General features: G+C 38.0%; 3 protein-coding genes across 3 annotated transcripts; 1 reads left to right on the top strand and 2 right to left on the bottom strand.

Annotated features, from left to right (window-relative positions):
* The first annotated feature begins 1,133 nt into the window (after positions 1-1,133).
* Positions 1,134-8,695, top strand: LOC110836018 (uncharacterized). Its single transcript, XM_087357587.1, has 7 exons — positions 1,134-2,343; positions 2,680-2,740; positions 5,031-5,219; positions 5,710-5,806; positions 6,444-6,548; positions 6,639-6,794; positions 7,329-8,695. The coding sequence occupies exons 1-7, from the start codon at positions 1,515-1,517 to the stop codon at positions 7,383-7,385; spliced, it is 1,494 nt and encodes a 497-aa protein (XP_087213713.1). The 5' UTR covers positions 1,134-1,514; the 3' UTR covers positions 7,386-8,695.
* Positions 8,696-9,533: 838 nt separating this feature from the next.
* LOC147872335 (uncharacterized) lies at positions 9,534-17,353 on the bottom strand. Its single transcript, XM_087357588.1, has 7 exons — positions 16,578-17,353; positions 15,247-15,316; positions 12,780-12,962; positions 12,487-12,583; positions 11,870-11,974; positions 10,741-10,896; positions 9,534-9,899 (listed from the first exon to the last, which is right to left on the bottom strand). Exons 1-7 carry the CDS (start codon positions 17,347-17,349, stop codon positions 9,843-9,845), a joined length of 1,440 nt encoding a protein of 479 aa, XP_087213714.1. The 5' UTR covers positions 17,350-17,353; the 3' UTR covers positions 9,534-9,842.
* A 1,307-nt stretch (positions 17,354-18,660) lies between these two features.
* Positions 18,661-23,553, bottom strand: LOC110836057 (4-vinylanisole receptor). The gene is made up of 7 exons (XM_022076882.2): positions 23,414-23,553; positions 22,569-22,638; positions 22,066-22,224; positions 21,676-21,772; positions 21,038-21,142; positions 19,537-19,692; positions 18,661-19,164 (listed from the first exon to the last, which is right to left on the bottom strand). The coding sequence occupies exons 1-7, from the start codon at positions 23,532-23,534 to the stop codon at positions 19,108-19,110; spliced, it is 765 nt and encodes a 254-aa protein (XP_021932574.2). The 5' UTR covers positions 23,535-23,553; the 3' UTR covers positions 18,661-19,107.
* Between the last annotated feature and the right edge of the window lie 1,153 nt (positions 23,554-24,706).

Genomic DNA, 24,706 nt, shown 5'->3' with positions numbered 1-24,706 from the left:
CTTAGGATGGAACACAAGACTCTGGGATCCCGGCGTCGAGCGTCACGACGCTTATTATCCGGTTGCGGAGAAGAAAATGAATCAGGTTATGCTCAGAATCGGGTCGTCATACGACACGACGCTGGTAACCCCCTTCCAAAATGACGCCTAGCGTCTGTATGCGAAGCCACACAAGATTCTGAACCAAGCGAAAAGAAGCCTCGTGATGTCAAGCGACGGCAAACCGACGCCAAGCTTCCTTGCGCCTTTAGAAGATCCTGAATGTTGCAAATAACAGGCTAACTCTAACCTAACCTATATAAGTCAATTTTACCCATCCTAACCTAACAATACCAAACTCAGCGTAGCTTAACTGATGTACGGAGAAGGCGGGTAAGATTACGGGACTGCCAAGAATACGCAATTCCTTTTTTCAGTAGTTCGCTGCCCTGGGAGCGTAATTGGATGTCTCTTGTCATCGCAGAATGTCAAGACGTTATAACGATCTGTATGCTGCTGTTCTATAAGTCTCTTGTCTGTGTCATTAAGATTTTATATTCTGTCTCCAGACTGCAATTTATACACCTTAAGTAGTATAAGCCTAGCTAATTGGACCATTCCTTTCTCTCTTCCTTCCTGTAAATATTATATAAATCTGAGCCAGAAGTTACCCAGCATAATGAAGAATTTCTGTTAATCCATAATTAATTTTATATTAAAATTATTCCATATTCCTTTATTCCACGCTGATCCCACCATATTTATTTTCAGAGAAGAACGAAAGTTGATTGCTGTAATAGCACAGTAGAACTTTAATTTCTTTAGTTTAAACGGGCAACTCACGCACGTGGAAAGTTCTAGAACTTTCTGATTAGCGGTCATTTGAGGAAATTTCCCTCACCTCACAGTCTGTCATTATACTTTGTTCACGTGCCGTAAATTATAGTAAAGAAAATGTAATTGACTAAATGTAATATAGACATCATCTGAAGAGTCCTTGCACTTCTGAATATTCTGTTCGTCAGATGACAGGGAACAATTGTCTGAATAAGTACGACGGTGACAAGTTATCTTCAAATTAGCTCTGAAGGATCAACTTTTGTTTTGCTGAAAAGTGTACATTCTATTCTGTAGGGTTTCAAGCATACTATGAAATTGTTGAGATAAAAAGAAGATACAGGATTCTGTACGAACAAGTTTATTTAATTTTTTTCGGTTTAGTCTCTTACATTCGATATTTCGATTACATCACATTTAAACACGGAAAAAGCTGAAATAGCTCATCATATGTATACAGTATGTACGTTAAAAGCAAGCATTAAAGAAAATATTCAGTCGGTTTTCCTCCAGGAGTTTTTAAAAGTTCAACATTACAAACTTAGTAGTGACGACCGTTTACAAAAACTTCATAAACACTTCAGTACACGGCTATATTTTTAACACTAAAGGCACTTAAAACGTACTTATTGTGTTATAGATTTAATAAGAGGAAGAATACTTTGTTACCTTATCATAAACAGAACGTAGGCCTATTTATGATGAGTAAAAGCGTGAACTTAGGCGGAATGAATCGTCTGGAATTACCGGAAAGTCTCAGGGCACTAAATGTTCTGAGTTTTAACTTAAAGCTGTTGAGGTTTTTTGGAATTTTAATAGATTACTCTCGCTCGTCGTCACGATGGGAAGTGCCACTTTATCTCATGCTGCAGAGTGGCATCGTATTTCTGCACGCTCAGCACGTCATCTGTACCATGGTAGAAATGTACATTTTACGTGACAGGCCTCAGGACGTGGGAGACGGCTTTATTTTCCTAATAGCTCACGTGAAAAACGTCATGAAACTGGGAACATTAATCGTTTACCGCACAAAATTCATTTCTCTAATCAACTCTCTTGAAAGAAACTATTTTGTCCATGAAAGGCCGCATACAGACACCGAATTGCCTTTATTAGAATCTTATATGCGTCTTACAAAAAGACTAGCAATGCACGTCTGGATTTCATATGCACTGACTACGTCATCCATATATTTCAATACGCCACCACGCCCGAAATTTGATATAGAGTCAAATTCTACTATGTCCGGCGAGCAAATGACCATCCGGAGAGAGTCTGGGATGAAGGAGTGGTTGCCATTTCAAGCTATAGAAACTCCATACTTTGAGCTCGTTACGGCATATGAGCTGTTGAGCATGACAGCATATTTCGGGTGTGTTACCCTCATGAACATAACTTTTCTGGCGCTTATAATCTACACAACAGCTCAATTCGCTGTTCTAGCCAATGCCTTACAGCAGGCTGCGACGAACGTTTCGAAAATGCTAAATAACCACGTAAACTACAGCTTATCATCCACAACAGTTGGTAAGTAAGCATTATTCGTTAACTGTTATGGTTCTTCTGTTAATGTCTTTGGCGATGCTCTTGTATTACTTTGTTTTGGACTTCATCCATCGTATTTTTTTTAAAGTCTTGAAAATCCTAAAATCATTTAAGGACAACGTTTTGAAGGATGAACCTTCATTCGTCTTCGGTTAAAGAAGGAAAAGAGACATATTTTGTTGGACCCGATAGACCGAGCTGTTCCTAATCGGTGACCCACTTAGTAGTGGAGAGAAATAGCACATTCCAATGTTCCTTAAACGCCTTCGAACAACATTGCACATCGTCAGAATATATTTACTTTCTGTAATATTTCAGATGCCAGTGGCTCTAATACTGAACTTTCTGAGGGGAAACAGGATTTTCGTCCTGAAAACAGGTAAACATTTTGACTAATTACGTACAGTTTATTTGGACCCTTAATCGGAAATTGTCACACTAATTATTTATGTGGTTGGGAATATAATGCCTGAAAGATTTCTCTAGAAGTTTTATAGTACTCCGGGTGTCCATAAATGATGTGCCGCAAATGACAGAGAACTTTCTGTTCATTAAGTTTAGTCAAAAATTCCCAGAGACCATAGGCCTGGAAATGTTTAAGCGAAGACTCAAGGAGTGGCATACATTCGTCTGCCTACGTATTTAATATTCAATCTTTAGAACGGAATGTGATTTAAGTTGGTATTGGGAATGTTATATTAAAATCTATGGTGAGAATTTATTTTTCATTAACTTGCACCTGACAGGAGTAACGTAACAGGAGATATTTGTACGAGGGTCGCTCATTAAGTAATGCCCCACATTTTTTTCCTCAGAACATATTTATTCAAGATGGCTCAAATTTAGTGACAATATAAATCAATGTTTCCTTTACACATACTATTTTTCCACATAGTCCCCATCAACTTGTATGGTTTTACGCCAGCGTGGAACAAGTGCATGCATGCCTTGCCGGTACCAGCTCTTGTCCTGTGCACGTAGCCATGTCCTCACTGCTTGAATCACGCTCTCGTCATCTTCAAATCTTGTTCCGCGGATAGCATCTTTAAGTGGCCCAAAGAGATGGAAGTCGGAGGGTGCCAGATCTGGACTGTAGGGTGGATGGGGTAGCACCGTCTAACCCAATTTGGTGATTTCTTCCCGGGTTCTCAGACTTGTGTGAGGGCGTGCATTGTCGTGCAGGAGCAAAATTTCTGCTGGATGCTTGTGAGGCCGAACTCGTCGAAAACGCTTCTTGAGGGTTTTCAGGGTCCTGATGTACGCGTCTGAATTGATGGTCGCACCTCTTGGCATCACATCCACAAGAATGACCCCATCACTGTCCCAAAAGACAGTCATCATGACTTTTCCGGCGGAGGGAGTTGTCTTGAATTTCTTCTTTCTCGGTGATTGAGGATGATGCCACTCTATTGACTGCCTTTTTGTCTCTGGCTCAAAGTGGTGTATCCAGGTTTCGTCACCTGTAATGATCCGGGACAGAAAGACCTCTCCCTCAGCATCAAAACGCTCCAACAATTCAGAAGAAATCGTTTTCCTTTGAATCCTGTGGTCTGCTGTGAGACTTCGTGGAACCCATCTTGCGCACACCTTCGAATATGCGAGAGCCTGGATAATTGCAATCACACTTCCATTGCTGACTGAAAGCTGTTGGGCCAATTGTCGAGTTGTGACGCGCCGATCCTCACGAATAATGGCATCCGCGCGGTTCAACATGTCTGGAGTGGTGGCTGTGGCAGGACGCCCAGAGCGCGGCAGATCACGGAGCTCGGTTTCTTCACTTCCTGAAGCTTTAACTCTCTTAGCCCAGCGACCAACGGTGCTCCTATCGACTGCACAGCTTCCATACACAGCACACAAACGTTTATGAATGTTCACCACCGTTTCTTTTTCAGCAACAAGGAATTCAATTACAGCTCGTTGCTTGTAACGAGAGTCGTTCACAGACGCCAATTTAACAGTTCACTACAGCTCCGCTATCGGTTGGAATCATTTGAAACTCCGTACACGAACGCGGGAAACATCAAATCTCAAGCATGTAAAAGTACACTTTTCTATCTTCATTATTGGCTGAGAAAAAAAATGTGGGGCATTACTTAATGAGCGACCCTCGTATAATAAGTTGCGTAATTTGTGTTTTTCACTAGTCATTAGGGTCGTCATAATAGGAGCATGAGAATCCATGGCATGTAGCACACATGGGAAAGATGAAAAGTAAATATATAATCTTAGTTGGTAAACCTGAATAGAAGAGATCAGTTTAAAGACCTAGGCGTAGATGGAATGATATTCAAATTAATCTAAAGTAAATGGTATACGAAGATAAGGACTGAAACTGAAGTTAGTCGTACTTGTACTTGATCGATATTGTATTGCATTTCCTGAAAAATTAACAATATAAATATGGTTCATATAAAAGTTGGTCATTCTATTTCATGTACCATATGCAAAAATTCAGCACCAAATATTTTCGTGATCCTTACAGTTAGTTTGAATATGCGACATGCGCACACAATAATTTTCTGAGGTTTGTTCATTGGCTCTTATAACTCACTTTGTTACACACAAATTTCCGTGCCATTTGTGACACGCCATTTATAAGCATCCAGCATTAAACATCTGAGTAATCCCCGGCTGATATTATTGTTGTCCTGTACTGGCTCTTTTGGTAGAACTGCAACAAATTACGACTCTGAAGACACTGACTCCTCTCACAGTCCTAGGACTCAACTGATAAGATGTGCCAGTCGATCAACATTTTTTGCCGACAGTGTGAAGAGAAGCTCGGGAAAGGTCGGGTTTCATGAAGAGATGCAAAAGTACTTGAGCCAATGTGTCAAGCATCATCAGATTCTTCTGGAGTGAGTTAGCCCCAGTATTTCCAGAACTACGGCATTAATTAGTGAATGTATCACGCTCTTAAGTCACCCTACTTTTGGGTTTTGTAAGCAGTTAAGTTGCTTATTCAGGATCCTGTCGCAGAGCCGGTCTGGACGCAGAGGCTAGAGGACAAATCTTTTTTACCTCGCCGTGTATCGAATTGCAGAGTGAAACGCTTTGGGCTGTTCTACATCTGCCCTGTAGCGTACATTACATGTTGTTTTGTTATATCGCGTTCACTTTCCCCGTAGACATTAAAGCAAGGATTGATAAGCAACTAGTGCAATGATGATTACTGGTTTCGTGATGAATTTCTTTCTCTCCTCCATATTTCTCTGTGAATTTTATTGCGAGAATGGACATCACTCCATATGTCTATAGATCTGCTGTTCAAATGCGAACAGATTATCGTGCTGTTTACAGTCGTATTACAGAATTATTCGTGTTATCACCAGACGTGTTCTCTTCCAGTTACTCCAAGCTGCTGGACAGAAGTGTGAGTCCCGTAATGTTCATGCAGATGCTATGCACTGCCGTTCTTCTGGCCTTCATCGGCGTGCTGCTGTCTGTAAGTGTAACCACCCAGGCAGTCGTAATCACCCAAAACATATTTGGGGAATGGTGCTTACTAATTTACATTTTTCCAGACATTGTCCACTGCCCCGTGTTCTACAAATGGAACACTACGTTTCGGGAGCTGGATCTGCTTCCGTCTTCAGGTGAAAGGGCCGTGGAAGAAGGCTAATCCCAGTCCGTATCTGCTGACCTCTGTAACGGACCCAAGTGAATAGGTGAAGTTTACCTGAAGGCCGGGGCAAATGTAGCTCCCGAAACATAATATTCCATTTGTAGAATTCAAAACAGAGGACCAAGTCGAAGAAACTGTGGGTACTAAATGTAATATGCCGTCGTCAGGGGCTATTAGGCGCTTGTGAAGTTTCTCGTTTTGTATTTTTCTCCGTTTACCGTATTTCCTCTCTCTTCCGTCCAAATGTTCCTCGACACTTTGTTCTCGACATTCTAAATCTCTGTAGGATTCGAGGTTTTCACAGCGGTGAGTCTGAAGATGGCTGTCTTCTGGGTTGTTGTGTGCTGTGTACTCTGGTAGAAGTTTACCAATCTTCTAGAGGTTCTTGCTGCCTATAATTAATTGCATTTATACCACGAGAAAATGTTGCAAAGTGTTTGTCATTCTTCCTGTGCAGACTGCCACGGACAGTGCCCGGTACATCAGAGCCGTCTCCTTCCTTGGCTATGTATTAATGGAGTTTGGAATGATCTGTTGGATTGCCACTGAGCTTCAAGTACAGGTAACGAGTGTGCCTAATCCTTCGGAACCATGTCGAATGCCTTGCTCATGTATCTCAGCCTGGCTTATCCAATATTACTTTTCCCTACAGAGTGAGAGAGTTGGTGAATCGATTCTGTTGGTCGAGTTCTACAACGAGCCTGTGAAGTTTCAAAAGAACATTCCGTTGATCATAATGAGGACACAGCGCCCGGCGCGTCTATCCGCCGGCCCGTTCGGGTGGTTGTCTCTGGAGCTGTTCGCTACTGTGCGTAACACTGTCACGTGTCATGCTAAGTGACTGACCGGACACTAATTACTTAATTAATTGCTTATCGAAGTAAATAAATGCCTTGTCAACAGACGATGTATACAACTGCAAGTGGGCAACCAAGTAACTAGAAAACAAAAATAAGTAGATAAATAACTGAACAAGATAAGATGCAACTAATTAAATGACATTTGAAGGAGGCTATCACTGAACATAAATAAACTTGCATTAAGTTAAATTAAATTGTTTTGACTGACTGATAAGTCTGCCATTTTGTCGGTTCTTTGTCTGTCAGAAAGTTGGTTGGTTAGTTAATTATACATTTAAGTAGTTGATCGGTTAACTTGATTGCATTTTAGATAGTTGGTTAGCTAGGTAACCAGTCGGTCAGTCAATAAAGTTACTCAGTTATATGGTCTATTGTCAAGTTATTTAGTCATCTTTTTACCTAGTCTCTTATCTGGTTACTTAATTAATGCTATAGTTACTTAGACACGCACTGCAGGACTACCGACGTTTTTCCTGTTGCAGGTTTTGAATTCAGCTTACTCGTACTTCACGATTCTTAGAGAAGTGACTCGGGAGTAACCAAGAAGAAACTACATTACCTGTTCTACCCTCATGGCTATCATTATTTTTATATTACACTATAGAATTATCCCCCAAATTATAAAAGTTTTAATGTGTTTGTTGCTGAATTGATTCTCTCTCATCCTTTAACAGTTATATTTATGCATACCGCTTGCTTTAGTATTGAATAACTCCTGTAGAATTTAGTTGTGCATTTCGTTGGATTCTCAGAACAAAGTCAAGTTTTCTTGAATACTATTAATGGATCAGTCTTTCTAAATTGGGTGCACGCAGAGGCCGGAAGTAACTTTTAAAATTAAATTTATATTACAAGAAAAATATCGTCTGATAACGGTGTTCCATGTTATGTATAGACCCTATGGAGCCTAAATATGTTCTGATTAGGCTATGGCGTCTACAGGTACGAGTGATTCCCACTTTAATTACTAATGAAAACAAACTTTCACCTCAGTTTTCGTCTTATAAATCTACGGAACACAGGCTAATTGTGATTAGCGTTACGAAATTTACAACCAACTCGGCTGAAACGTACAAACTCAGGGCACTTTGTTTTTCTTGAAGCCCAAGTCCTGATTGGTGGCAGAAGCGGGAAGAAATTAGAATTGCAGAGAAGTGCAGTATGAAGATGTAGAAGTGGTCGAAGGTCCTCCACGTCTGTACCATCACTCTGGAGACAAATGTGTCTCCTTCCACTGACACCACCAATTCCAATTTGATCATAATCCGTTAAGTATTTTCGAATTTGAAGCCTGCATACAGACTGAAAGCGAAGAAGGATGACCGATCATTTAGTTGTCGGCTTAGACGTGTAAATCTATGGGATGAAAGTAAAAAAATTGTAAACACAACACCATCATATATTGAAATTGTGACTAGAAGAAATATCATTAGACTTGCAGTACATTTTGTAACATTTTTATCGTCCTTAGGAAACACTACATACAAAAGAGTTTGTAAACACATAGGCCTAATGAAGTTATTGTGACACAGGTACATTAGCAGTGTTTTGACAAAAAAAACAGCATTGTGTTGCATTGACATATCCGTCCATTTTCTGCTTTGTAATTAAGCTTGCTTTGCTTTCAGTAAATATGTTGCGATACCAGCTTCTTATTTATTATAAATATCTACAAATTGGGAGCCTATAAGAATGTATACCAGGCCTGCCTTTCAAAACGCAGTTTTTGAATGTTCACAGTTGTTTTCGTTGTTATTAGCTGTGTAGTGAACACATTGCCTTTGAACTGTAAAGTGTTCGATATGAGAACACCTGCGTCGTATTAAACAAACAATAATGGCCGCCAGAATATCCTTGGAAATAATTTATGTGCGTTATTCCTGATGCTAAACGAAGCTTAATTGTGCTTGGATTTATGTGTTCCTAAGATTAATTCAAAATATACCATACACCTTTTACCCTAAATACAATTGTTTGCTGTTAGATGCAACTTTAACCCTGAAGATAGATACAGTATGTTTCTCCGAAACGTTTGTATCTACCTACAAGTCCACACGGCGTCCCAATCCGAGAACAACACCGATTTATTCCAATGGGATGACTCACAATAAGATTGAGTATTCTTTTAGAATGCTTCAAGATTCCGTCAATTACAGGGATTATTTCCAAAGATTATGTAGCAGTAAGAGGTACATCTGCTTGGAATGCCAGAACTGCCCAAATTTGATGATTATGGGGATGCGGGATTGATGATATAGGTTTTGGTGGGAAAAATACAGATATCAGTGCTTTGTGCTGGATTCGAACTCTCTACAACAGCGTCTATTTTTTCGAAGACAAAGCAGATACTGGGATCGACTTAAATATATTAATTTCTGTTAAACATTCACAGATTATTTCTAGCAAGTGTGTAAGTTGTGCCCTATGCGTAACTTGGTGCGTAAAGTGATTGGTTTTAGGCTAGACGGCTGGGGTTTGATTCCTGACAAGGACAGAAATTGTTCTCGCTGTGTCCAAACGATCTCTCGGGCTTTCCCAGCATTTTGTACACTGAGTACGAAGATTACAAAATACATAATACATAATTACGGGGTATTCACAGAACGTAATTTCTAACCCTTTGAAGTGTGCATATATTTACGTTTCTCTAAAATGGCCTGCACAAGTTATGCACATATATATATATATATATATATATATATATATATATATATATTAGCCACACAAACTTTTCTTTCGATATTATTCGTATACAGCTACACTCAATCATGTTTTGAATTCTTAAGACGTTTCTAGTGCTGAGACTTCTTTTGTAGGAGCTCAGTATGAATTTAAGGATCTGTGTCTGTTATAAAACATGAAAATTAGGCTAATGAAATCGGTGCGACATGAATATTGCGCAGACCAACAGATACAACTCGTTCTGATGCTACAGTATGCGCCGAGAAACTGTCTTCCGGCAGTTAAATATTGTGCACTATAATCGTTCAACCGACCTACTTTCCACTGACTTCTTTGAGCAGCGTGAAGTAAGAGTAGGCAGAGTTCATGATCTGCAACACAAGCAAACGTCAGCGTATTTATGTGAGATCTAAGACACACTTTTATTGCAATTGCACAAAAGTATAAAATATTCATTGCGAATTCTAGATGTTAACGTATATTTAATTCAGTTTAAGGTCGGAAGGAACTAAGCAGCTAATCATTCGACTAACAAAAGCACAAACTCATAAAATAAGTAATCGGTTAAATATATATATATATATATATATATATATATATATATATATATATATCCAACTAATTAAACAAATACTTGTCTAACGGACGAATTAAGTGATCTTTTAGTTACCTAAAATACAAACTGAATAGGCTTGCCTATTCAATAAAACTAATGGCCTAGTGACTGATTACATGGTACAAGATCTTGCTTGAACATTTTATATCAGCTGAAACTGAAAGGGAAATTTACTGTTGTCACAGATTCTAAATGTCCATATCACTTTACTTTACTCCGTGGCACTACAGACCTTTTGTAAGGCCTTGGCCTCCCCGACGAATTTCATCCATTATGATCTATCCTCCGCCATCCTCAAACTTCCAAGTCCATGTTATAAAATTTACTGCTATAAACTACTTTGGTCCATGTCAAATCTTCACAGTCTCTTTCCCGCACGTCGGTTAGAGCTCCTGAATGTTCTAGTTTCGCTTGTCTTTTTTTTTTAAATACAGTTTCATTTGCGTTCCTTGTTCACTGCGCCTGATACATGCCCGCTTATCTAATCCTTCATGATTTTATCACATTCTGTGCCACTCCCTTTCCTCACAGTCTCATCTGTCTTGGGGCCAAGCATCCTTCTCTCCATAGCATAGTGAACCGAAACGGGTACATACCTTCCCGAACAGCTCCAGCGACAGTGTCCCGAATGGTCCCACTGACAGCCTCGCCGGGCGCTGTGCCCTCATGATGATGGGGATAATCGAATTCCGGAATCTGATTGATTCGTTGAACCACTCACACCTGCCTGCCGCCGCGCCAACTTCCTCGCTCTAGGACCAGGAGCAAAACATTTTCTGGCTAGGTATAATCGCGCACAGTCGAAAAGGGGTGGTCCTCAAGCTTGGAAATTGGTATGGGGTTAGGATTCCTCTCAATAAAATGACACAACGAAATAGTGCGTGAAGGCTTAGACTTTGACTTTTCACACTGGCTCTTACAGGGGTCGAATGGCGGCCTTTAGTTACATGTTGTAGCAACCGAATAAAACGTTCGTTGAAGTAAAGAAGTTTGTCTGTTTCAGAGGGATGGCCCTTGCAAAACTGCAGAAGTTGTATCTATTCGATTACATGTGTATTTATACTATAAAGAAGAAATGAGTTGCAATGGTCCCGTTATAATATTTGTAACAGCAGTTAGATGTCAACGTCAGTGTGGTAGACAGTTAAGAAATGGATAAAGGAAAGGTAGCCAGGATTTAAGGAATGAAGATGGAAAAGAAATAGTTTTTTATTGAATGTCAGAGGGCGTTTTATATCAACCATGTGTAAAAACTGTGCCATTTCTGTTCATAATTTTCAGTAGCCTAGATTAAACTTCCCGAAAACTTCAGTCGGTTTCGCACCACGCTTGTAACTTCCAACATATTAAACACTCTTATACAAAACTTGCAGGGACCGGTATGTATTTTTATGGCATATCTCCAGAAAAAAGAAATGCCTGAATATAAATACTTTTGCTAAATATAAACTTCAGTTGTCCCCATTGCTGTTGTTATTTTTGTAAAACTATGTTACCATAAACATTTTGAGGGCCCAGTATCAAGTAGCGTTGTTATCTGTATCATTTCAGAAATTTGCAAAGCCACCATGTTGGTTTTCTTGGCGATAGGGAACAGAAAGTTATAAATGTTGAATGGACTCTGTTAATACAGCATTTGCCAACTATTATGAAAATCCACTAGTTGTTCAAGGATGTAACTGTAGGTAAATAAGCGAGTTCAGTTTAAAATTGTTATCATTGTACCTGGGTACTGAGCTCGGTGGCGATCCAACAGACTAATCCAGTCTCCAGCATTACGTACGTCAGACAAGTCATGGCCATTATGAATATGGAGCTGTCTGTCGCGGACTGAAGAAGGAGAGAACGGTTTACAGATTAAGCTACCGCTGAAACAGTACAATTTAAGATTGGTAATCTACGTAATACTCAAATCTTAGAGTGTTATGTCATCAGAACAAATAAATAAATAACTTAATTAGACATGTATATGCTAATACATAAACGAAATAAGTAAAGGGCATGTGTATGTTCCTTTGTTTTAAAACATTTTTTGACTGAGAAAATGGCTGTCTTATGGATTATTGCGCTGTGTAGTCTGGTATAAGTTCACCGACGTTTCAGAGGTGCCTGCTCCATCCATCATCAGAGTGACAAAATCGTGTCCATGTCAGCTTTCGAAAATTATGTTCAGTTGACTCCTAATTAAGTAGGAGCTACACATAGACACATGGGCATATTGCCATAAATTTAGAAAATAAATGGGCAGAAATAACTACAAGTATTCAGCTACGAAGTGTGAGGTCCGAACAAATATAATTATATCTTATAATTATATCTTATAATTATGTTTCGTCACTCACCGCCATTAGGATTCCTATGAAAGCAAATAGTATGGCCGATGTAAGAATTTGGGTGAACATGATTGCGGAGACCACAGAGTCCAGTAATTCTACCATCCTAAATAAATAAGAAAAATTATTAGAATAAATTTTACTGTCATATTTTTAATAACTTGAGGACACTTATAAATTACATTTTATTATCTTGTAAAGTAGAATTTCTATTAAACTGATAAAAATCATAATCAAGTTCGCCCGCCCGAGCTTCTTGATGTCATTTGTGTAATTAGGTGAGAATTCATAAAGTAACTCACTGTAGAAGTTCCTGGTGATGTGCTACATAACAGCCTAAGTATCGGTCCATCTCTCTATGAAACATTTCTCTTGCTGACAATTCAAAGAAACACTTTTCCTCAATCGGTTCTTCAGTTCCCCCAATCACACGTTCAGATTTTCCACAAATCTCAGATTGCCCTTCGGTATCTGTCGACTCCAGTCTGTAGCAACAAGATGTTCTTATTTAAGGACAAATCTGTTACCAAGGACACATTTTCTTCCCAAGATTCTGATTATGTTACAAATTACATTTAAGAAAAATTGAAAAGTTTGTTAAAATCGTTAATTGACAGTGGATCACGTCTCAAACAGTACACGAATCGAACTGGAAATTACATTTTTGGAAGTAGTTCTGGTCCCAAAAACACAGAAGGATGGTAGATGCAGAAGTACGTCTAATTGTAATGAAGATTCGTTAACGCGAAAACATACGAAGCAATTTAATGTTATGTAAAATGGTCTGCAGAATACATGTATTTTTTTCAATTTATATAATTTTATTAGTTACGTAATTTATCTGAGAACGATCATTCATGCAAAAAATCTACAAGTGCCGAAAGACAGAGGGGTAAAACGGAAAAATAAATAAATAGCGTGCGTTGAGTTTTGAGAGTTATATGGGGTAAAGGTTCAGTTTTCAAAATGGTGGCAACGGCTACGTCTTCCTGTCTATCTCAACATTAGTTAATTCAATTACACGAATATCTATATTTGTGAAACCAAGTAACAGAATTTTGTGAAATGTCGTACGAAAGAATTGCATCGTAGACCTTCTCGGTTCTGTATTTTACAACTTCGTGATATTAAGAACAGAAACATGGAGTCCAGGAGAACTTATTAAATGCGAACAACACTTACGTCATTCAATGTTCTGAAACACATGGAAATGTATTAAGCAGTAGAAGTGGAAATTACAGGACATTTGAGAAACCTTCATAATGTCGACTCCTTACATTGTATTCTTCAACGAATGTTATTAGGTTGATAAAATCGAAGAATATATGATGCATGTATGAGAAGTATGGTTTATACAAAAACCGACTTTTGAAAAAACCGGTTTCGAATTCCAGTATTTCCAAAAAACTGGTTAAACCGGTTTTCGAATTTTTACAGAAAAAACAAAATATAGTTAAAACATTAAAACATATTTATACTTATTTTAATTTTTTTCAGTTTATTTAATATTTATAGAACTACAAAAATATAACAAAATAAAATAAGAAACTAAAATAACTAAAATCCGTACAAAATATGAATTATAAACTATGTCGTTTGCTAGATCCAAGTTAAAAATTTGTAGCCTCTCAGAAACTAATTCTAATGTTTTCTTAGCATCGCAGTAACTAGCTTTTGGAACTAACCCCAAAATAAAATCTTCCGCAAAATGGTGTACGTTGATATTCAAATATCTGCGATTTCTTTTGCTAGTCCACTGATCTAAAGTTATAGGAAATTTTTCCAATTCTTCTTATTACAATCCAATTCATTTATAATTTTTAATTGACAAAGCGTGACTATGCGTGATATACTGTAACGGCGTGACGAAATGTGACCATAAGTGTCGAATCGTCACAAAAATTTTCAAAACATTACCGAATGTAACAAAATACACAAACCTAACCTAACCTAACCCAACCCAACCCAACCCAACCCAACCCAACCCAACCCAACCCAACCCAACCCAACCCAACCCAACCCAACCCAACCCAACCCAACGTAACCCAACACATGCTAACCTAACCACTTCATACTTCTTCTAACATATTGCAATGTAGCCAAAAATAACCGAGCCGTACGTAGCATAAGGTAGACGTGCCGAAACGTGACATGTTGATCACGCGTGCTCAAGTGTGACATAGCGTGACTATGCGTGACCTGTGCTCACGTCGTTTCAAGGGATCACCATAAGTGTCGAATTGTTACGAAGATATACAATACGTGATCAAGCGTGACTAAGAGCGACAAGGCGTGATGAAGTGTGACTAGACGTGATTTACTATAAAGGCGTGACGAGATATGGCCAGAAGAGTCGAAAGATGGCGAATATATAAAAAGCGTGAACATGTGTGACAAAACGTGACTAGTGACGTACTATAACGATGTGACGAATTGTGGCCAACAAGTCACAAAAATTTTCAAAACATTAATCTAACTTAACAAAATACACCACCCATGCATGCAGAGTTCTAATCAGAAAAGTGAAGGGAAAAGAACGTTTCTATAAAAGGATGACATTAGAATGTTTGGACGGAATCGTCATAGAAGTGTTACTCAGTGTGAATGGGTCTTCTGGGTTGTTACGCCGTGTAGTGTGATAGAAGGTAACCACATTGTCAGCGGTGCTTGTTGCCTGCATCATCAGGGCGGTCATTATCTCCGATAAAAAGAGAAATATTTACTTCTGTCTAGACACATTTTTATATGGATTCGGCACGATTGCCCTACCTTGTTGGATAGATTCTGCCGGTCCGTTGATCTTGTAACAGTCTGACAACTTCAGCGCCAACGCCATATCCTGCAATAATAAAATGTCTGCCACTAGAACTCAGTTTACCCTCGTAATAAGAGCAAATCAAATATTGAAGAAGGAAAGCAGTTTAAACGCTGTAAAATAATACGGGATTGTTTACATGCATTAACTTTGACACTAAATTACTTATTATTCAAAGACGGGATAACAGTTTGAACAGACAAATTGAAGTACGTGGGCTTCAGAAGAAAAAACTGTAATGAAATTGTACGGTCGTCAGCGAAATAATACTAGTCAGAGGAGTCTACTATTAGTTCCATTGAAGCGAAGAATTGTACCCAAATAGCTTAACAAACTCTCGATTAATTTAAAGATGATTATCGAAAACAAAGAAAAGTAAACATAACAAAATATTTTACACAAAATGTGAAGAAATACCTACAAATTTATCGTGTCTAATATTATTTATTTTCTTGCAATCTTTTCATCCTGTGGGAATACCGAAAAGTACATTAAAATTAAGTGGAAGAGAGAAGCACGAGTCGTAGCAGCAAATTTTGCTATGAAACTGGGAGAAATAACTGGAAACCAGTTTAAGAATTTAAGCTTCAAGTTTAATCACAAACGGTCTGAAGAAAGGTCTCCTTCCGAAATTAAGTGCTTATACACGACTGGAAGAAACACCGGTTCCTTTTGCAACGAACTGCATTCTTTCAGGTGCTTTGAACTTAGGAAATTTTCATGTAGTGCATTAAGGCCGCCCAGTGGATCATGCGACTTACATATATCTATTTTTTACGGAAGCCTTTCTAATGGTTGTTATACTAGCACAGAATCACTACTCTTGTATCACTGAGAAGTTCATTTGTAATGCGTTTAATACGAATGAATATTTGTCACAAATACGTTTGTCTAATAACAAAGAATTTTTTCACAGTTGCTTTCACGTAATCCATTCTCACAACTTCACACGTTTCTGAAGTTATTTTGCATAGACTAAGAACAGATGTACAAAATATCAATTTTAGATCTTCGTGCTAATGTTGCTAAAGGTCGTAATTCAACTAACGGGCGTTCTTCACTGCTGTAGATTTTCCCATAACCCTATCCTTTTCTTAACCCTTAATTTAGAGTTTTTTCTCTCACTGTCTTTCTTATTGCAGTTTAAGTGCATATATGTGAGTCTAAGAATAATTGTAATACGTATCAAAACTCTTTAGAATTGATTAAAGTTTCTTTCGCTTTAAGACAAGAGGGTGCCTGTTTAGTTTAAAATAAAGGAGTGGTGCATTTTGAGTCGTCTTACCTGTGTCACGACGCTTCTGGCTTAGCAGTTCTGCCACGCGTGTAGCCCCATTCTGTATCGCGTCAACCAGAACAGCAAATTGCCCCGTCATGTGAATTATGAGGCCAACAAGTGTGATATTGACGGTCGTCGTAAACGCGAAATATATGGACATGGTGATGCATTCATAGACCGCAGTCACTTCGAAATAAGGACTTTCAATTGCTTTAAATGGGAACCACATTTTTATAGATGAGTCTCTTCGTATGTTTTTAATTTCTTCAGGATCGGCAATAAGTTCCAGATTTGGTCGTGGTGGCATGTTGGCAGCTAGAGACACCTGTGTTATGAAAAATGAAATCCAGACGTATTTTGCAATTCTTTTCGACAAGTTCACATACTTTTCAACTAACGATCTTTCTGAATTTGTAGGAGTTATTCCTTGGATGTAGTTGTTGTTTTCCATTTTAGCAAGAAGGAGAAGAATTCTTTTACGGTATATAATTAGAGTTCCAAGTTTCACAGCGTTTTTCAGGTGGGATATTAAGAAGATAAAGCAATTGCCAGCCCTTTGTACGTTATCCATTGAAAGATACAGTTCTACTGCCGTACCCAGGAAGTACTGAACGACCAGACTTGTTGTAAAAACCTGTTTAATTATATCCATTGCTTTCTCCCACGGTGTTCTCTTAACAGAGTCATCCAATAAAATCCCATAATATTTAAATATCTTTAAGTTAATTTCAAGAATGTTCTGTTTCCTAAGTTTTTCCGATAATTTCTGGAAAAACATTCTTCTTTGTGTTCCGTTTTTTGAGTGCACCTCTGGGAATTTATTTTTACACTACCAATTTATATTCCAAATTGTTATTAAGTTGTGAATGTTTTATTCGAATGTAATAACTTTTACTGCAGTCGATATTCCATATATATATATATATATATATATTATAAATCCGCGTAAAATGCTTAATCGTGAATATAAACGAAATTCTTAATCCAACAAATAATGATCTGTGTTAAGCCAACTATTGCAGTGCTAAGCAGATTACGTCTTGGTATTCTTGCTACCGCTTTTATTCTGTGACTTCTGGAATGTTTCTGTCAAGATCCTTGCCTGTATTTGAAGTGACTCATATGCATATTTCCACATTTCTTTCTTCGTCAGTACTCATTTATTAGTTCTTTGCTTAAGAAACACGTTAAAATTGAATTTAAAACTCGTAATTTGATAGAAGAAAACCTACGTATCACGTCCTTAGAGCATCTATAGTTTCCTTAAGTTCGTTGCATGTACGAAATTGTTATCTACACCACAGTAATCATTGTGCGAAATTATTAATTTATTTACAGGATGACAGACTTAAAAGAAAGTTAAACTGTTTAGTGCTTTAACAGTTCAAATCACAGTGGAAGCATTGCTGGATAGACCATGCACTGGGGAAAGATTAATATAGGCCTAATACTTTAGCATTTTCTTTAAATATTTCCAAGGAAAGGATTTCAGAGCCCATTTAACTAATATCATATTCATTTCTTTTCACTATAACAAGAAGAAGAAAACTAATGGAATTTCTCATATGTTTATGTAAGCATTGTTTGTAAAAATCGTGTTCATTGTTATCTGTCCATCTTTCTGTCCGCATGTTTCGTTTCCCTAATTGTTTTACCGGTTTTTCGAGAAACTGGTAGCACAGAATATGGGCCTATTACATAATTGCTTTTAATCTAAGTAGATTATTCACCCGTCAGTGTAGAAATCTATTCTCTATCTGCAAATATATTTGTCTTCCTATATATCTCACAATTTTTGTGTGTAGGATTTGAGGTTTTCACGGCGGTAAGTCTGAAGGTGGCTGTCTTCTGGGCTGTTGCGCAGTGCAGTCTGGTAGAAGATCACCGACATTTCAGAGGTCCTTGCTGTCTCCATCATCAGGGCGACCTCTGAAACGTCGGTCAACTTCTGCCAAACAAGTAATAAAAAACTTCTTAAAGAAAATTATGGGACAGGCAGGAGAGAGGAAATGGAGGATATCTGACGGAAAGTAGACGAAACGCTATTATAATTTATAATTTTTATTTACTGACGTCTTTTTGACGGCATTGGTTGTATAGCATCCTTGGAAAGGAACCTGTATTCAGTGCCTTTCCGTATTCTATACAAGCTTATACAAATAAGCATGATGAAGTGAGTTGTGCTGTAAAGACGCGACAAAACATTTTATCAAGGCAAGAAATTTGACCCTCGAAAGCCCGGTAGTAACTATATGCACTTCTTGGTTTAACAGTTAGTAAATGGTAGATTTCGTACGGTTGGTACGAAAGGGATTATGTCAAACAGTACAAACAGTTCTATCTTTGCAATGGTGTGGCGTGTGTGTGTATGTGTTTTAAGTACTGACTGATTTTCTGAATATAATTTAGACGAACTTCGTCTCCATTTACTTATTTCGTGCTTGTATTTTTTAAACGTGGCTGATGTGGTTGCACTCGAAAATGGTGTTGGCCTACGGCCTGATTCAGTTCACCAAGTTTCTCCAGAATCTCCTCTTTACTTCTCATGAAACTGAGTTAGTACTGTGAAGTAAGAATAAGCAGAGTTCAGGATCTGAAACATAACATAATATAATAATAGTAGCGTAATTTGGTGTTCAGAATGTAAGCCTGCCCTGCAGTATAACCATAGCTACTAACCGCCCGAACAGAAGGTGGATGATTTGGTTGCTCAGAGCAAGGATTTTGCTTGATATCAGTTAAACCTAAAAGGATCAATTAGTTTTTGTTTCTGTTCTTCTCCTCTTTCCGTTGATGCCTTCAAAATTTAACGTTATTTGTGTTTTGTTCCTTTTTATTTTTAGTTAAGTGGTAATCTGTTGCTGTCTACGGGTTGTTGTATCAGAAAGACAATTCTGTTGCATTATGTAATTAGTCTGAGTTAATGTGGTATTGAAAGACGATGGATTATAATAATTTTGAGTACCCTAGCAAACAGCTCCATGGATAAGGTTCCAAAGGGCCCCACTGACAGTGCAACCGGACGCTGAGCCCTCATGATGATAAATCTCAGTGAGCGTTGGAAGCTGATAGGCTTACTGCACCATCTACAATTGTACACCCCTTCACCAACCATCTCACTCTGAAAACAAACAACATAACACAGCAATGCAGTTTCCTGGTCAAACGAAACATATTTAAACCCCTTTTTTGTGATCATCTCGTTTCTTTTGAGAACATAAACTAAATATATGCACCCACATTTTCCACTTATTAATAAAGAAACCAAAATATTTTTCTACTTCTCAGGATAATAGCCTACCAGACTTTTCGTCTTCAGGCATAATATTTACGAACTCTTAGAGGTACATCTTTCCTGAAACCGTTTCTGATTTATCTATTGATGTCTCACGACCTTCTGTCCTTGAAAAATGAAGTTTTATTCCCTAATACCGTCGTTCTTTGTCCTGCCCAAACGACACATCTTTCAATTCTCTCCCAACACAACGCATTTACCACTTACTCTAGTCTGTGAACATTATTTTATAACGTAACAACTTCAAACTGTCTTACTTCTAGTTAATTTTCTTGTTTTTGTTATATATAGAATGTTTCTATATTAGACGTACCAGTTTCACAGTTTAGTTTTGCGTTGTGCATCCAAAAACAATGACAAGATAATTTTACATGAGGCCGCAGATTCTTGGTGTACGAAGTTAGGGTTCTTTTTACATGCTGGAATTTCATGGAGAAAGCGCCTTGTCATCGTACCTACTGGCCTTACGCACTTGGCATGGCTGACTGCACAGTGGTGGCGTATGCTATTATTACTGAAACGTAGTCCGCAAACACCCAAACACCATTAGAATTGAACCATATGGCATTAGTTAGTCGTTATCTAACTACACTGCCTTTCCATCTGGCTATTAAGGCTGGTTAGCAAGGTCTGAGACCTGTCAGATATACGAATGGAGGCCGATTACAAGTTACGTCACAGCTCGATTATTTTGATCCAGCCTCTGGCCTGTACGAGAGCGGAAAGAACATTTTAATGGGGCGGAAGTGACATTTATCTTCCATTTTCGTACACAAGGAGAGGTAGTGAAAAAGCTGATGTAGGATCTGTTGGAAAATACTATCATTAGTTTTATTGATTTATTCTGCATAAATTACAACTTTAAGCAAATATACTTTTTGACTCACGTCTGTTCTTAGCATTTCAGAGCCTTTCAGTTTAAATAGTTTAGACGGCTTCAGTAGGGCTCATTGTTGAATACCGATTCATTGTTGTCGTACTAATCCCCCCCCCCCCCCGCGCTTGCTGTTTTCGTACAAATCAGACTGACTAACACTTTCACACACATCGTGCGAGTATACCCAAATATTCCCTGCGTGGCCAAAACACATTGGTCTTCATAAAATATTTTGACTGTACGACAGCGTTTATAATTTCGGTACATTTTGGTTTCATCTGTTTGCTTAATTACCTGCAACGAGAGTTTCGATGCGAACCAACACGTGAGCCCCGTCTCCATGATGCTGTATAAAAGGCCGGCTACGTATCTTAACAGCATCACTTTGTCCGTTGTACGCTGTTGATGTAAGAAACGAAAATTGTTTCATGTAATCAACAAATACAGAGATAGTGCATCACTTAAAACAGTGCGTGAGATATTAGAATCGACTTTACGAAATTTCCGAATGTTTCAATGATATTTTACTCCTTTGTTTGTAGGAGTGTTACGTTCGTGTATTGTAGATACAAGTCTGTTGTTGACAGGTTTCATCACAATTACTGGTTCATGTTCGGTTTGCTTAGGTTATGTTAATTACGCCGCAAGAACTTTACTGTATAGCATGCAGACAACTGGTCCTACTGCTCATGAAACACATTTTATACCCAGTATATTTTTCCATAAGTCTTACTGATTCTTATGTCTAGTCATCTCACAAATCGAGATACAATGGACTGATTTCTATCAATGTTATGTCCGCCCATTCGTTTGTCTGTCAGCTTTTAACCACCCTTTGCCGAATCGCTCATAAGTGATCATAACTGGCATTCTAATTTAGAGACAATAAGGGATAGAACATACCAGAATTTTTACTCTTGTGTGACACTAACCGTTATGTAAAAGCCGTCAAAGCCAAATATGACCACAGCAGACAGGATCCTCATGAACATAATGGGGCTTAGCACTGCATTCAGCTTCTCTGAGGATCTGCAACCAAAGCATTGAGGGGTGAACAGTTTTGATACTTTATGCTAATTAAGGCTATAATTAAGTTTAACTTTTTAGAACTAAGATTTGAGGTTTTAACGGTGGTGAGTACGTATTTAGCTTTTCCTCCATCATCAGGACCTCTGAAACGTTGGTAAACTTTACCAGACTACAAGGCGCAACAACCCAGAAGACAGACATCTTAATTTCTTCTTATGTTTCGCTTGCATGCTGAGTAGCTGACTTTGTCTACGTAATACAAATGCAAACGGGTGAACCAAATTAATACTCACTTCAGAAGTTTCCGATGATGTTCTATGTACTGTCTTAAGTCAAGTTTTGCCTCATTACGAAACTTCAGACTTTCTGCGGATTTGTCTCTCTTCTTCCTTTTTGAATCTTTATTCTTGGAATCAACTGAGTCTGGCGTTTTCAAGTCATCGACTCCGATTCTGGAAGAAAGAAATATTGTGAACCGCTTTCAGAAATTCAGAAATTTATAGGCAACTTCTTGTTGCTATTTCTCGTAGTCAGGCATATATTGTAAATAGAAAGTCAGTAAGTATTTATATTTAAATATTATTGTGATATGTGACATTATTTGTTTTAAGCTTCCACATCTTTCTCGCAATGCCTGTGGATATTTACACAAAATTGGGTGAACATTTTTGTCTCTCTGAAGTATAAGCGACTCTTAAGAACGTCTGCTAGAGGGTGATTCCCTCCGGTTGTGAGACCATCAGACTATAAGTAAAGAGGATCCACTTTAGTGAATAAAAGTTATGAAGTTATTTACCTTTGTTGGTCAAGACTTTCCCATTTTTCTTCATTAAGCGAAGATTTAGATTTTTTGGGCCCTATCGGTTCTGTAAATTAATCGAAATTTATTAATTAAACAAGCAACTTTCTCCATACAGCATAGTCCCTCTTGAGAATCTAACAATCAATCAGCTAGTTAAAAAAATTATCGAATTTTATGGAACCATAAAGTTCTCATATGATCCATTTTAATATTATGCTCCTGTCTTCGCATAGGTCTTCCGAGTGGTATCATCCTTTCATCATTTCCAGACAATTTCGTACATATATCTCATTTTCCGTATACGTACTATGTACTCCACCCATCTCATCCTCCTTTATTTGACCATACTAATAATATCAGATGGTGATTATAAATTATGAGGCTTCCCATTACGTAGTTTTCTCCAGTCACTCGTCATTTCATCATCCTAGGGGTCTCTTCAATATCACGAGACCTGTACATATAAATGCTACAAAGGACAGAGTAAGGCTGACTTTTGCCTTTCCCAGGTTTCACTCACTGGAAGACGTTGCTTTCCTTTGTTTACGCTTTCGTTTGTATGTTTACGACTTTGTTCGGAAGATTTCAGATGTACGAGTTCGCGTTCGGATGACGATCGAAATGGAGAGTATGCTCTTCATTATAAAAGTTCTTATTAATTGAAGTTTCTTAACGCTAATCTTCGTAAAACGAGGATTGGATGTAGAGACGACGTTTAGAATTCGTAGTGCTTAACAGAAGATTACTTGGTAATACTACATAACCCGTGCACTCGTTATGCACAAGTTATACTTAGCTTAATGATTTATTAAATTATACCAGAGAAAATTGACTCATACCTGTGTTCGTAACATCGCCCGTTTCATTTGTGAGATTCTCGATGCATTCAGCCAGCAGATTGAAATGACCGGCGAAGAATACAATAAGCATTAATGTCAGCAAGTTAATTGTTGTGAACATTATGAAAAATATAGTGACACTTATCATTTCATAGATTATATCCAGTTTTAAATACGGATTGTTCAACTTCTGAAACGGAGTCCAGACTTTATATGCAGTGTTTCGCCTGCCCATAACTTGACTATCAAATTCATTTGCATGGTTTTCCACGGAAACGTTAAACGTCGGGACTAACTCAAAAAATACTGAACTCAGTGTTAGCACAAAACTTACCCACATGAAACGTGCTAGTCTGTTAGCCGTTTGCACGTAACTGTCAAAAATAGGTATTTCCGTTTTACCCAGTGGTTTCCCATTCATGGAGAAATTGACTTCTGCAGATTTTATTAAATCGAGAAAGTTTTTCCCAGAGAAAATTAGTGCGTAAAGCTGCATTGCTCCTTTCACATAAGATAGAATAAGCCCCAGAGATTCGAACTGATGTGACTCGTCATTTGAGATGAATAGCTCTATTACTGAACCAAATATAAATTGAATATGTATGAAAATGGTAAAATACATAATTCCTTTGCGTAATACATGACCATGTCGATTTGTAATCAAAGAATTGTCAAGCAAAAGACCAAATGTTTGAAGTACTCGAACGTTGAAACGAAGAATCGGTATCTGTAATTTTTCTTGTAAGTACGACCTACTCATTATATACAGAGATCTGAATTTCAAATTCACTTAATAGATAATTAGGACTGATTTCACTCGATTGAAATTTGATTACAGTTTGAGTCTTATATTTCTTTGTGTAATACTTTCTTAAAACGCTGTTACAGAATTCAGTTTTCTAACGAACTCTTTCCTTGGGTGAAACAAGTATTAGTCCCGCAGGTGCCCATTTCAGTTGAGAAATGACGACTTTTCACATACCATCGCAGTGTCGACTTTTCGAACAAAACGAAGTAACCTGCTAATGCAAACTTTATAACACCTCATACATATATAAAGAGCCTATGTAATTCTCGAAATTCGAATTGCATATTGCATGTGCAATTGTGTTCCAGCATTTTGCTATGTTTCCTGTCCTACATTTTGTATTTTCAAATTGAACTGATGGGCGTTAGCACCAGGTAGAACAAATAGCTTTCAGTCTTAAAAGCTTCATCTGGCAGCTTTCCTGTTTCCGGAATTTTATAGTACAAAATTGTCTTTCACTCTCTACATCTTATAGAATGTTTCTT

Source organism: Zootermopsis nevadensis, unplaced genomic scaffold, assembly GCF_977971745.1.
Source record: "Zootermopsis nevadensis isolate Lab colony 2312 unplaced genomic scaffold, Znev_1.0 Znev_ptg000028l, whole genome shotgun sequence".
NCBI classification, from domain to species: domain Eukaryota; kingdom Metazoa; phylum Arthropoda; class Insecta; order Blattodea; family Termopsidae; genus Zootermopsis; species Zootermopsis nevadensis.
Note: the sequence above shows the minus strand (reverse complement) of the source record. Positions and strands in the feature narration are given on the sequence as shown.